Source organism: Eutrema salsugineum, unplaced genomic scaffold (genome assembly GCF_000478725.1).
Source record: "Eutrema salsugineum unplaced genomic scaffold, Eutsalg1_0 scaffold_5, whole genome shotgun sequence".
NCBI classification, from domain to species: Eukaryota; Viridiplantae; Streptophyta; class Magnoliopsida; order Brassicales; family Brassicaceae; genus Eutrema; species Eutrema salsugineum.
In genome coordinates this window covers 10,376,456-10,389,231 of record NW_006256612.1, presented here as the reverse complement: position 1 = coordinate 10,389,231, position 12,776 = coordinate 10,376,456, and the positions used below count along the sequence as shown (strand labels likewise).

Sequence of the window (12,776 nt, the reverse complement as noted above, 5' to 3'; positions counted from 1 at the left end):
CTCTTAACTCTTCCCTACCTCTAAAATTTCAAGAATAAACAATATACTTAAAGTTATTAGACGTAGTAACTGGACCTCTCTCCTTTGCCTCTATCTTCCCGTCTTGGAGCTCTCTCTTTATAAAAATAAATAATTTCTTACATCAAAAATCATTAAGAATGCACTTCTAGAAAAAGGCAATAGAAGGTAGGGCCAAAGTGAGTTAGATAGATGAGATTAGAATCAAACGTACGAAAAAATCCAAGAGATTGAAACCCTTAGCTGTCCTCGCTATAGAAACCTCTTCATTTATATTCCAAACCCTTATAGGTAAGCAACTCATTCGTTCATCAATATCTTGCTTGATTAAGTTATACTAGTTAATTAACACTCTTAAAATAATAACAAAATCGAACTAAGGTATATTTTTGTTCATAGTTATAGATCAACCGATCGAATCAGATTATCAAAACAAATGAATATGTACGTATATAGGTAGTAGTTGTTCAGTGAATAAACCAAACGAATTTTGTTTATCCTTTTCGTTTTTTTCCCCTTCTTTTGTAAGTGCTGATTTCTACGTTGGTTACTTTCACTGAACCGAATCTTTACTACAATTTCGAAATATTTTATGTCATTCCTAAAAAACAAGCATCCAATGACTGATATTAGTCTAAACCACAACTTTAATCCGGATTGTGGTCAAATCAGTCGCACATGCCGGATCGACATTGGTTATAGACTTAGAGGTATATATATTAGATGTATATGGCGTAAACACTTACGTGCCATTTTATGTTTCTATTTATATATATTGTTTTGGGTTGTTTTCACACATCAACTATTTTAGTATAAATAACCCTTTAGGATATCATCATTACCCGACAGAACCGGCAATACACAATCTAGCACATTCTCTTCTATTCTGTTTTCTCTCATCATCATTATTTGAGTCATCATCTTCTTGAACAAGGAGCGATCTAAAGCAAAACTAAATCAAACAATGGACCTCTCGGCAGATCGAACAACTTTTAAGCGTCACTCGTTGCTTTCGACATTCGTGGCTCATTTCTTTGGCATCTTGGCCATTGTTCTAATGCTCATATGGCTTCTCCATTACCGCGAAGGCATCGAATATGGCTCCGACAATCCACTTAAGATTTTAAATGTAAGTTTCTATTTTTTACACATGATGTTTATGTATATATGTAAATACTTCAAATAGTTCAATCATATTTTTATGTTTGAACTGAATTAATATATTTTCTAATGATTTTGTTTGGATTGGAAATGATTGATATATAGGTGCACCCATTTCTCATGTACTGCGGGTTTCTCTTCCTCTTGGGCGAAGGTAAATTCGCCACGACCTCAAAAAGATAACAAAAATACTAATGATTCATGTTTTTTTTTTTTTGGCAAATTCAAACAATTATTTCGCCTACGGATGATTTGAGTATATAACAAGTTAATTTAGTCAAAACTTAAAATTGGCCACCGAATTAAGTAATCGGTTATATAATAAAGTTTGAGCAAAATTTGCAACCGAACTGTATAAACCGTTCAACTTTGTTAGCTTTCGTCCATCCATAGAAAAATTAAACGGTACACGTGTGAAATCTGCCCAAAAAAGGGAAGTTTCATTCGTGATTTTGCATGAATTTCAAAAATAAATGATTGACAATGATTGTGCAGCGATGATGACGTACAAAACGGCGTATGCGTCGCACCAAGTGCAGAAAATGGTTCATGGTGGGCTTCACTTAATAGGCTTAGTTCTAGGTATTGTCGGAATCTGCGCCGCCTTTAAGTTCCACGACAAATTAAACCTTAAAGACATGGTTTCTCTTCACTCCTGGATCGGTCTCACCACTTTCATCCTTCTCTGCCTCCAGGTTAGTTTAATATTTCTAAATATTAATCTTAACGTTAATTAAACCGTAATTAATTTGTTGAGATGTTTTGGTGGTCGTCATGTAATTTTGACAGTGGCTACTCGGTGCCTTCACATTTCTTGCGCCACAATCTTCATCGGGGACAAGAAGGAAGATGATGCCGTGGCACGTCTTAGGAGGCCGGGCTCTACTTTATATGGGTATTGTCGCTGCACTTACCGGACTCATGCAAAGAGCCACGATGCTTGGTCAGAGCACAAACGCTGAGTCACGTCTCATTAACTTCACCGGCTTAGCCATTCTACTCTTCGGTGTTTCCGTTGACTTCTCCGTCGCTGTTGGCCGTTATACTTGATGAATTCCTATGTTAGACACATCGTTAAATGAATCTTTTTATTTGTATAATTTTTTTTTTGTTAATCCTTATTTTATAATTTCAGTGAATTCCTTGTTTGTTTGTTTGTTTGTCTTGGTGTGTCAGTGTGATTGGTGTGGCATCTAATTGGGTCCTTAGAGTGATTATTTAATATTTGATCCAAATTTACTTTGGAAACATTTTTCTTTATCGGTCTTTGATCTTTGATGCGTACTGAAAGCTATATTATTTGCATATTTTAATTATAGTGGTAAATTCCCACGTCAGAAAGCAATTTCAACGGTCCAGAGAATTCCATGCCACTACCATTCACTTGTTTCAGTTGGTTTATTATACTCATTCTCAAAAGAATATCTTTTAAATGTCTGAAGTGGTAGTAAGTATTAAGTAACCAAAAGAGAGTCTTAAGTAGTAATTATTTAATAAGCCATTTTTACATTTATATGTAATAAGTTATCTGAAACTATTAAGTTTTGGGTGAAAGTAAATTCTCTGCAACACTGACCTAATGACAAAGAGTTCGGCTGATTTAACTAAAAGGTAGAATTCTCTTTATAAAAAAATGTTGGTCAGACAATTTCTATGCTCTACTTGTTGTCTTCTCATTTTCATATTCTTTTTATGATAAATCTTTAGAACCAAAATATACGGTGATACATATGATTTACTTTCTACAAAGTGTATTATATAAACAGAGAAAATATGTCTAGTTATATAAATAGAAGCCAAAAACCGAAGTTATAGATAAGAAAAAAAACAATTAACATACAGAAGGCAAATATCCAGAGAACCAAATAAAACACTTTTCACTAGTTTGATATTTCCCACAAAAAAAAAAAACATCAAGAAGCGGGCGGAGAAATGGATAATTGAAAGGCTCTGTTTTCATGATTCCTTCATACCAATTGTTGTCTTGTAACTTCCATTCTCTTCAACAATCCTGCAATCTCAGCCTCCATTCTCAACTTCATGTTCCTGTAATCGCAGTGCGAGTTCTCAAGCTTCTTCAACTCCTCCAGCTTATTCCTCCTCCTCTCTTCTGTCTCCTGCAGACACAGCCGCGCTAGCTTCTCTGTGTACTCCTCCTCCATCTTCTCCGTCTTCATTTCTATCATTCTCTTGAAACTCTCTGCCTCTATTCTGGCCTCGTCCGCTTTCTTCTGGAACATTCTTGTTTCCGCCTCCTTTATTCTCACCATGCTCTCTAAACTATCAAAACTGTTCATCATTGCATCGGTTAGCGCAAAGCTCTTCTTCTTTTGATCCTTGGACGTTGAAGGCGTCACAGATGCCTCGTCTTTCCTGTAGCTCGTCTCTGCTGCAACTGCTTGCTCTTTCGGTTCGGGAAATTCTGATACCGACTCTGCATCTGCAAGAAATTGTGTAAAGAGGAGAAAAGAATTAAACTTCAAATCTTATAGAATCCATAACGTCCTAATCTTTGATCTAAACCATGAGTTGGGAGCTTACAGTTGAAGAACTGAATGATGAAGTTTGATGCATCGATCGGGGAAATCTGTTTACTCTCTAGCTTCTTTACCATCTCATTGGCTTTGAGATGCAATGCTTTGCCTTTCGCATCATCGCTTCCTCGGAAAACCTTTCTAACGCAATCGAGCTCCTTGATTAGAGTCTCAAGCCCCCAATTCTTGGCGCAACACACGAAAACATCTTTCACGAATCCAAACATCTCTGATTTGTGAGCGCAGCCAATGCAATGGAACAGCATTTCGGTCGTACCTCGAGGACCTTTCAAGCTATGTCCAGGTTTGATCAGATTCTTCTGAATCCCACACGCAGCGTGACACCAATGCGAACAGACATCACATCCAACCCAACTACAAGTGTTGCTAGCTGAATCGAATCTCAGACACACCGGACACATACAAGAGCTACAAAAGCCTTTGTTGTTGGCACAGATCTTGCATTCGCAGTCATCAACAGGCAAGAGACTCTTACAGTTCACGTTCCTACATCTCAAGAACAGAAAGATCTCTACCAATTCGTTCATGGGGATTCGGATTTTACCAGAGAGGAAATACTTAAGCCCTGTTCTCACAGCTACTAGGATGTCTAGCTGATCCTTGACGCATTTCGATAACGTCTCTTTGCAAAGATCAGATCTTTTGTCAATCTGGCTCTGAAGATTCGTCAGCTTCTCCTTCTTCTCCGGCGAATCGATCAAGTTCCTCAAGTACTCTTTAGCTGATTCAAGGGTTTCATCAGCCATGCCTTGAATGATCAACGCCACAGAAGAAATCGATTTCGAAACGATGTCGTATAGAACCCTCTCCGATCTGGCCGCATCGCTTTCTTCCGAATTGGGTAATTTCTTCCTCGAGTCGCCGGAGATCGCGAGTTCCATCCCCGGCCGAGCTGGTAGCTCGGAAGGGAAGAAGGAGTAATCGGAGGAGCTAGAGGGCTTACCGGAGATGGGATTTCCCGCGAGCGCAACGCCGTCGCCGATGGGTCTGAATCGGCTGTGAACAGATCCGTTGGTTCCTTCGCCGGCGCACCAGATATGGTCGTCTTTCCCGACGGAGCAATCGAAGTCCGTGGAGTTTCGAGTCATCGAGCAGCTGATGTTGTGAGAGAAAGGGTGAGAGTAGGAGTAGGACATTGACGGCGCCGTCGCCGTGAAATCGTTAGAGAAAGAAGTCGTTGTTCGTTCGCTGTTCGTCGCCACTCTCGGCCTCTTGACGGCGTTTGACGCCGTAAGAGAGAGGGAAACGTCCGGGAGAGCTAGAGAGAGATTTAGGGTTTCGATCTTGTTGCTCTTCTTCTCTTCGTGAGCAACATCTTCTTCCTCTTCTTCGTCTTCCTGAGCCTTTCGCTTGGAAGAATTCGGAGCAATTTCTCTCAAATTGAAGAAATCTCTCTCGATCCATTTCTCGTCGTAGCTTGAATTCTCCGAGAACGTTACCACCTCTTTCCCCTTTTGACCAAGACTTTCAGCGATTTTTCCGGGGAGCTCGCGGTTTTCACAGAGATAGCTGAGAGTGAGCTCGTTACCTGATCTGGGTGATGATTTCGAAGAGAACCCATCGATGTTACTGGACCGAACGCTGAGGAAATCGACGCCTTTCTGAAAACTCCCGATTTTCTCATCTTGATTGTTTTCGTTGTTTAGATGAGAGAATCGAGGCTTTGATGTTTTGGTTCGAGAGCACTCACCATCTCCGGCGAGATCTTTCTCTCCGATCATGGCGTTGGAGAGAGAATCAGAGAGAGAAAGGATGGAGAGAGAGAGAGAGAGTGACATTTACGAAGCGGAGAAACGGTAAAAAGGTGGGAAAAGTTTGGTCGACGCAATGGCAAATGCTGAAATAACATGAGAGAATCGGGGGTATTTTTGTCATTAAGTTCAACCATCTCAATAAGTTAACGCTGTTTTTTTTTTGGTGGGTTCAAAGTGTTCACACGACACGAGATCGATAAAGTTAAACAGTTCTTTTATTTTTTTTTTGGTTTCTGAACTGTTTTATCTCTTTTTTCCTCTCAAATAATTAATCTTCCATTACTCAATCATAGCTATAGAGGGCTTTTAATCCGCCGATACAATGGAGATGATAGAATCAAAAGTGGTGAATAAAAGTAGGTGTATGTTGTATCTATCACACGATCAGATGAAATTTGTCCATCTTATTTATTCGTCTCAACCCTCGAGTTTCATAGTTATGGTCCTTTTTTCCCCTTCCGAGTAGAGTGATTTTTTTAACAAATAACGCCTATTTATTATAAAGCCGTCTTTGTATTCAAGACCAACGAAAATGAAACAAACACTCAAATCGATTCATTAAATTAACCAAGTTTAAAGGCTGTAAAAACAAAAGTTTTTTAAAAATACTACTAATCCTTTTCACTAACCATTTAAAACAGTGCAAATATATAGAACTTAGAAAAGATGAATACGAAACCGTTATCGACATAAATATAGAAAGAAAAGCTAAATTGAACGACTTAACTGATCAAGAGATTGTTTTAATATTTTCTCAAAAAAAAAAAAAGAGATTGTTTTAATAGAATACTATGAGGTGATTTGCGTCTCAAGAATATAAAAGAGATAGTGGACCAAGCCCGAATCTACTATTTAAAAAAATAAAAAGTCAACTCGTTTAGTATTATTGACGCCCAACCTGTCATATTCTTTACATTTGTTGAGTAAGCACTTACTTGTCATACTATAGGATATGCATTGCAGGTCTCAGTATAATCATTGTGTATATATGCACAAACTCAATTGATGGCCGTAGATTTTTAATTTGGATCAGTACATGCATTGGAATTCCAGTTAAGATTCGGCCCTGACATTTTTCTCTTAAGCGAAGGCCCATTTTCAAAGCAAATGACCAACATTGTTGAAAATGTTTGAATGGTAATTAAAATAAAATCAACAAATATTTCTAGTAGATGATTATAATATGGTAAATGCTAAGTTTTATTTTTTGGTATAGGATCAAAAATGGACAAAGCGCATATCGATGAGAAATAGCTAACAAAAATTAAATAGTCATAGTGATTTCATTGTAGTAAGACAATTGAATATGGAATCACTAAAGCGAAAAGTATAGCGTAAAGTATGTAGTTTCCACATCGTGATTAATTATTTGGCAACGTCTTCAATGTTTCTGAGACTGAATTGTTGTTTACATTATCAACGTTGAATGATAGTTTTGAGCATTTTTTGTACATTTTACCACATGCTATGGTGAGTTAACTGAGAAAAAATTAATAGATTTGATTTGAGATATATATTTGGAGTTTGTGAAAACTTTTATACATATGCTCTCGAGCTTTGGATGTGGAAGTTGGGAACCAAATGAATTTTGAGATTTATGCATTATCTTGGTTTCCCATTTATCAAATCTCAAATAATTTAGACTAACTCATTTTTTTCCAAGTTAGACTTCTATGTTCCTAATAAACTTTTAACATATGAAAAGAAAATTCTTATTATGAATGTCAATTTTTTCTGTAGTTCAAGAGTGTGACATATCTCCCTTGCGGAAAGCAGATTCCGGAGGAGGCACTACGCTGCATTGGGATAGTGTTTCGATCCACATATTCTATACCACGAGACATAATATTCCACATATATTCTTTAACATTATGATATAAGGCTCTATCATATACCATATTGAGAACATACATATTGAGATTATATAGACTCCATAATATGCTATCATTACGTTTGTATGTAATATGACATATTCCTAGAAAGTGAAATGAAATACTTTGACTTAGTTTTTGTTCGGTTTTGATGCAATTTTGATTGATTTAGTTAAGAAGATAACTTAATCAAAATTTAAGAATAATTAAACAATGGCTTAGTTTAAATGATACCCGTTTTATATAATATCAGGACGTGAGCTGCACAATATCTTCATCAAGAAACTCTACAGGTGTTGCCTGTGTTTGGATATTACTTAATTACGGAGAGGTTGTTTAAAGAAAATACAAATTCTACACAAAAATACAGTAAAATAATTATTGGTAAGCAGAGACTAGAGTCTCAAAATAAGACATAACGCAGTTAAAAGAAAAAGATGTGCGATACAAAATACAGTTTTTGGAACTGTAGAGGACCCATATGGTACGACGACCATTTGAAATGATGATATAATTGTTGATCGTTGCCATCGAGACGATACCCCAGTCTTTGAATTCTGGAGGAAAACAAGACAAATCTATGGAATACATCGTTTCCCATGATCTCTCATTTATGTCTAGACCCCAGATCTTGAAAAATAGGTCGTTGTCATCAACAGATCTCTTGAAGATGCATATACGATGGTTAAGAACACACATTCGTAATTCACGGCAGGAGCTACACCTGATATCGGGAGTAAGTAAAAAGCTCTGAAACGTCTCTGTGTGAATATCAAAAGCTAGTAGCTTGAGATCCTTTTCAAAGTGACTATGCTTTTCCATGTAGTGAGTGAAGCAATACATAACTCCATCCAAGTGTATTAGAGGATGGTCATATTGAACTCGACAAGGAGGCGGATCTACGTATCTCCAAGTGTTAGAGTCAAGAGCAAAAACCATGCACCTAGTAGATTTATTCACCCATTCGTTATCACACTCGAAAAACCACACTAGCTTATACCTTGGACTCACACTATTTTCTCTTCCGATCCCTAGCAAAAAACATATGCGTGTACCCAACTGTTACAAAAAACAAACTTATAAACAAGTTAATTATATGAAAACAAAAAATAATTAGGAAGTAATTATATTTGGGAACTCTTTAGTACCGTAAGAGATAGGAGAGATGGGATCAGGGACTCTGCGGCGACTAGTGGTGGCAGGATTGACAAGGTTAACTTTACGACTAAAGGTATAGATACAAAACAAACCGTCGCAAGGCTCAGAGATTTTGTAACCATCAAACCGGTTAAAAGCCCTAATGGGTAGATATGGAGAAACAGGTACGATTCCATAGGCAGAAACCAACATATTTTCTAGAGCGAGACCATTGTATCTTTTTTCTTCTGATAATACGACGATTCTCACTTGCCGTCCTTGTAGAGATTTCTGATACCGAATGTGTTTCTCTATGAAATACTTTGATTCTATCGTTCCTCTCCATCCTCTCGATACGGCTTTGAATCTCACAAGAGATTTCACCGGAAGCTTCATCAAAATCTTGTCACAAATCTCTTGCGGAACGTTTCCACATCTTTTCTCTCTCTCCATCCTTACAACCGGCCTTAATTAGGGTCTTTTGTTTTTCTTTTATAGATATCATCATATACAAGTAAACAAACATAATTAAAATTGCTCTTAATTAAGAAGATGTGCACATGTGCTATCTAACGAAATAACTGTACACGTGTGATTCACATTAGGCTTATAATTGGCGTCAGTATAAAAACCTAACCATTTATAGAACTAAAACTTTAACATGGATGCGGTTGATGTTGCTTTTGTGATTAGCAATTCAGGCCAGGTCATGGCGACCCGAACATAGTCTGGTGATGGCTAGCTAGTTTTGTCTCTACACCATTGCTCGTATTAGCCTTTTTAATCCTGCCACCACTTGTACCCCTGACGGTATTTTACTACTTCTGAATCCCCAAATTACTTTAAATTAAGTATGCTTATGCGTGTTCTTAACCATTTTTCAAACAATTCACTCATCAAAATATGGGCTTTGGATTTAAACAAGAGATCATGGGAGATGATTATGTTTTCTATTAAGTGCATGAATAAAATATCATTATGTTTAAATTTCTCATTAAATTCGGCTATTTATCTTTTCGTTCTAACTTCTAAGCTCATTTATTCTAGAGAAACATAAACGTTATCTTCCCAATAATAATAATAAAAAACGGTAACGATTAGAAAGAAAAAAAAAAAAAAAGAGAAATCTTTAAGACGTGTAAAGAGGAAATATTGAACAAGAAAAATATTTTTAAGAAAATGGGAGTATAATAAAATAGTATTGAAAACAAGCAATAAATGTGTGTGGCGACACAAATGGTGTCCTAATAATTGGTATAGTTTGCCAAGAGCTAATCAAGTCCGGATATTAAGAATAGTATAAATCTGTAGAGGTAGTCGTTATGTTTGATTTGTAAATGGTAATATTAACCTGTGTATTCGTATTGGAGTATACTGTGTTCTGGTTTTGGGATATTTGTTGTTGTGGTTTGCTTACTGCTCAAGCAACCATTCCAGGCTCTGTACATAGCAACACAAATTTCAAAAGAGTAACTAACCATTTTGGTGGAGAAAAGAAGATGTGAATATTATGAGAGTGATGTTGAAAATACCTTGACGCATTCAGGCAAGTCGTTATCGTTTGTTCTAACATGAACCTGTAGAGAGAGATAAGTTTTGGGATTGTGAATATTCTGACTGTTTTTGAACTAAAAAAACTGTTAAAGTAATGTTGAAGAGATTGGTACCTTTATGACTCGTTGATAGGCTGAGATTTTGTTGTGTTCGATGCAGGCGAGAACTACGAGTCCTGCTGCTACAGTTGAGGGCCAAAAACAGAGTTGAGTGTGATCGGATAGTGAGGTCACGGCCAAGGATTTAGCTTTCCTTTCAACTTCTGGATTGGCTCGAGCAGCTTTTAGGTAAAACCTGAGATGTATAAATGATAGTTATATGTATCTTTCAGTCTCTATATGTGTCTTGGAACAGAAAATATACAGTAAGAGAGGTCTGTACCATAAGAAGTTAAAAATTGTGGGTGAGAAGCATTTGAAGTTGAGGACTTCTTGTACCAGCCACTCCATTGCCACAACTTCATGCCGGCTGTATTTTAGGTTCTGGATGTAGAAATTCCTTTTCCGGATGCTAATTAAATGGAGGAAGTATCAGGTGAGTAGCTGAGGAAAATTGCAATATTGCTGTATGTGTGTAGAAGGTTTTTGTAGTAAAGAGCTTTTGAGAAACAGGATTCAATATCTGACACACATGACTATATAGGATTTGTATATATATAGAAACCATATAGGATTTGTATTGAACTATTATTTGTCCCTGATTTGGTTCAGTGTAATACTCAGTTGCTTGAATGGTCCTCATCTATTTCCTATTCAGAACAGTTATCTAATGAACACTAGAAGGCAGAATAAATGGTTGGTACCTATTGTAAGGTTGATTTTCTTCAATTCTGGTGGCCAGAGTAAGACTCGCAATCCCCACTAGAACTAGAGTCCTCTCGCTGTTGAAGGATCCTTTGCTCAGGAACCGATCCAGCAGACTAACTCCCAGAAACAAGGTCTCCTGCTGAAGCTCCATTTCAGTACATTGCTGCGTAGTCAGGGAGAAGACAATCAGTGACCAAAGAATACCAGAGCTGGCTGACATACACATAAACCTTGTACGATTTCCTTAGGCTCAAAAACACCTTACAAGCCAGGAAGAAGATCTCCAAATATTCGTTCCTAACCTCAGTAACTAACATAAATGGATCTAGAGATAGCATTTTCCTTCCGAATCTTCTCCTACTACTGATACATTTACGAGCTTCGACATTCAGAGATCACTGGATATATAATGCATTTAAGAGCAGAATGAATATGTTCACCTCCACAATCCATTGAACCATGATCAAGCGTAGACGAGGGATGAAATCAGTATGGTCCATCCTGGAGCAGTAAGCCTTAGCACAGTCCCGCAAATATGCATGACTTCTCTCTCTCTCCCTCAGCCTTTGATAGCTCTCTTCCACCTCCACATCTTCAAACCTTAGCAGCTAAACGAAAATGTATCATTAAGATTCATTCCAGAACAGAATTTCAGAGTCAAATCTAAAGACATAGCAGAACAAGTCTCAGAAACTAAGCAATCGAACGAAATTTCAAGCTTATAACCACACCTTCAATCTCTAGCCACTAGTAGTTATTCCAAGAGATATGAAAGCATTATGAACTTACTTCAGATTGAATTTCACGGTTTTGTTCCTGGCAAGAAGATTCCAAATCGTTCGGAATTGTGGATCTACAGAACTCTTCCTTGTACTCGAGGAACAGAGAGCGAGTATGTGAAGTAGGAGAATCAGCGCTAGATTTCTCAGAGAATTCGCTGCCAGAATCGAAAAATATAGACGGAGTGTAATCCGAGAAATCGAGGTCGGAAGACTGAGAAAACATCTCGGAAAGCTGCTCCGATAACTCATCATCGTGATAGTCCGAAACCTCTTCGTCCGAGAATTTCTCTGTGCAAGCGAGATCGGAGACGCAGCCGACTGTCTTAAGCTCCGGCTTCAGTTCAATGGCGGATCCCAGATATAAATCAGCTTCCACGAAGCTACTCGGTTTGGAGATTTCAATTTCGTCGTTGTCAGCTCCTCCAGTTACGCTCCCGAACTTCGAGCTACACTCCACCCCCGAAATTACTGAAACGACGTCGCTCTCCTTATTCTCCGATGCAAAATTCAAATTCCGGCTGTCGTAGACATGTTCGGCGAAGGTCACGTCGGATCGTGTGAAGGACGATTCGCTTACTTCGATCCTCTCTCCCTCCCTCTCCTGGTTTAGCTTGGAGTATGACCTCGTAATCCTCCGAAATTTCGGATCAACAATCGTTTGCTTCACATCTTTAACAGGTCCAGAAACTTCTACCTCTTCGATTCGATTCTTCCTCGGCTTTGAGCTCTTCTCGACTCTGCTCGAACCGCAGGAAACATTGTCATCGGCTGGGAAAACCAGATTGGAGCAGGAATCGACAGAAGCAGCAACTGGAGAGATCTGAGCTCTCTTCCGGCGTAAACGCATCGACCGGAGCTTCTTCCCGGCGAACGGCGTCGCCTCTGCCTTACGCTTTGAAATCATCGACGCGATCTCCTTCATTTTTGACACGAAACTTCTCCGAAGAAAATTTCAAATTCAAATTTCGAATACGAAAATGGAAGTTCGTTTAGGTTGGTTGGTTAGAGAATATAGAGTGGGATGCAGTTATGGAAGTTTATAGCGACGAGTGGAGATGGTGGAGAGTGAGAGAGGTTCTTATACCCTGCGGGCTGGTCCACGTGAACGTCACTGTCATCTAGTTAGTAGTCGCGAATC

The 12,776-nt window shown here is 38.2% G+C and overlaps 4 protein-coding genes across 5 annotated transcripts; 1 reads left to right on the top strand and 3 right to left on the bottom strand.

Moving 5' to 3' along the window:
• Positions 1 to 813: 813 nt before the first annotated feature.
• Positions 814 to 2,331, top strand: LOC18993393 (probable transmembrane ascorbate ferrireductase 3). Its single transcript, XM_006416915.2, has 4 exons — positions 814 to 1,147; positions 1,285 to 1,333; positions 1,675 to 1,874; positions 1,969 to 2,331. Exons 1-4 carry the CDS (start codon positions 983 to 985, stop codon positions 2,227 to 2,229), a joined length of 675 nt encoding a protein of 224 aa, XP_006416978.1. The 5' UTR covers positions 814 to 982; the 3' UTR covers positions 2,230 to 2,331.
• Positions 2,332 to 2,938: 607 nt separating this feature from the next.
• Positions 2,939 to 5,507, bottom strand: LOC18993392 (protein OBERON 3). Its single transcript, XM_006416914.2, has 2 exons — positions 3,721 to 5,507; positions 2,939 to 3,619 (listed from the first exon to the last, which is right to left on the bottom strand). Exons 1-2 carry the CDS (start codon positions 5,453 to 5,455, stop codon positions 3,147 to 3,149), a joined length of 2,208 nt encoding a protein of 735 aa, XP_006416977.2. The 5' UTR covers positions 5,456 to 5,507; the 3' UTR covers positions 2,939 to 3,146.
• Positions 5,508 to 7,737: 2,230 nt separating this feature from the next.
• Positions 7,738 to 8,949, bottom strand: LOC18993391 (putative F-box/kelch-repeat protein At1g12870). Its single transcript, XM_024152027.1, is given in 2 exon segments — positions 7,738 to 8,435; positions 8,508 to 8,949. Coding segments are annotated over 2 exon segments (1,140 nt in total).
• Positions 8,950 to 9,809: 860 nt separating this feature from the next.
• On the bottom strand, positions 9,810 to 12,560 carry LOC18993390 (cyclin-SDS). 2 transcript variants are annotated; one of them, XM_024153176.1, is made up of 8 exons: positions 12,333 to 12,560; positions 11,646 to 11,906; positions 11,297 to 11,464; positions 10,853 to 11,019; positions 10,432 to 10,560; positions 10,164 to 10,344; positions 10,029 to 10,073; positions 9,810 to 9,936 (listed from the first exon to the last, which is right to left on the bottom strand). In XM_024153176.1, exons 1-8 carry the CDS (start codon positions 12,558 to 12,560, stop codon positions 9,910 to 9,912), a joined length of 1,206 nt encoding a protein of 401 aa, XP_024008944.1. In that variant the 3' UTR covers positions 9,810 to 9,909. The 2 variants fall into 2 exon arrangements, with proteins under 2 accessions (XP_024008944.1, XP_006416975.1); XM_006416912.2 differs by having other exon boundaries at positions 11,646 to 12,560.
• Positions 12,561 to 12,776: the final 216 nt, after the last annotated feature.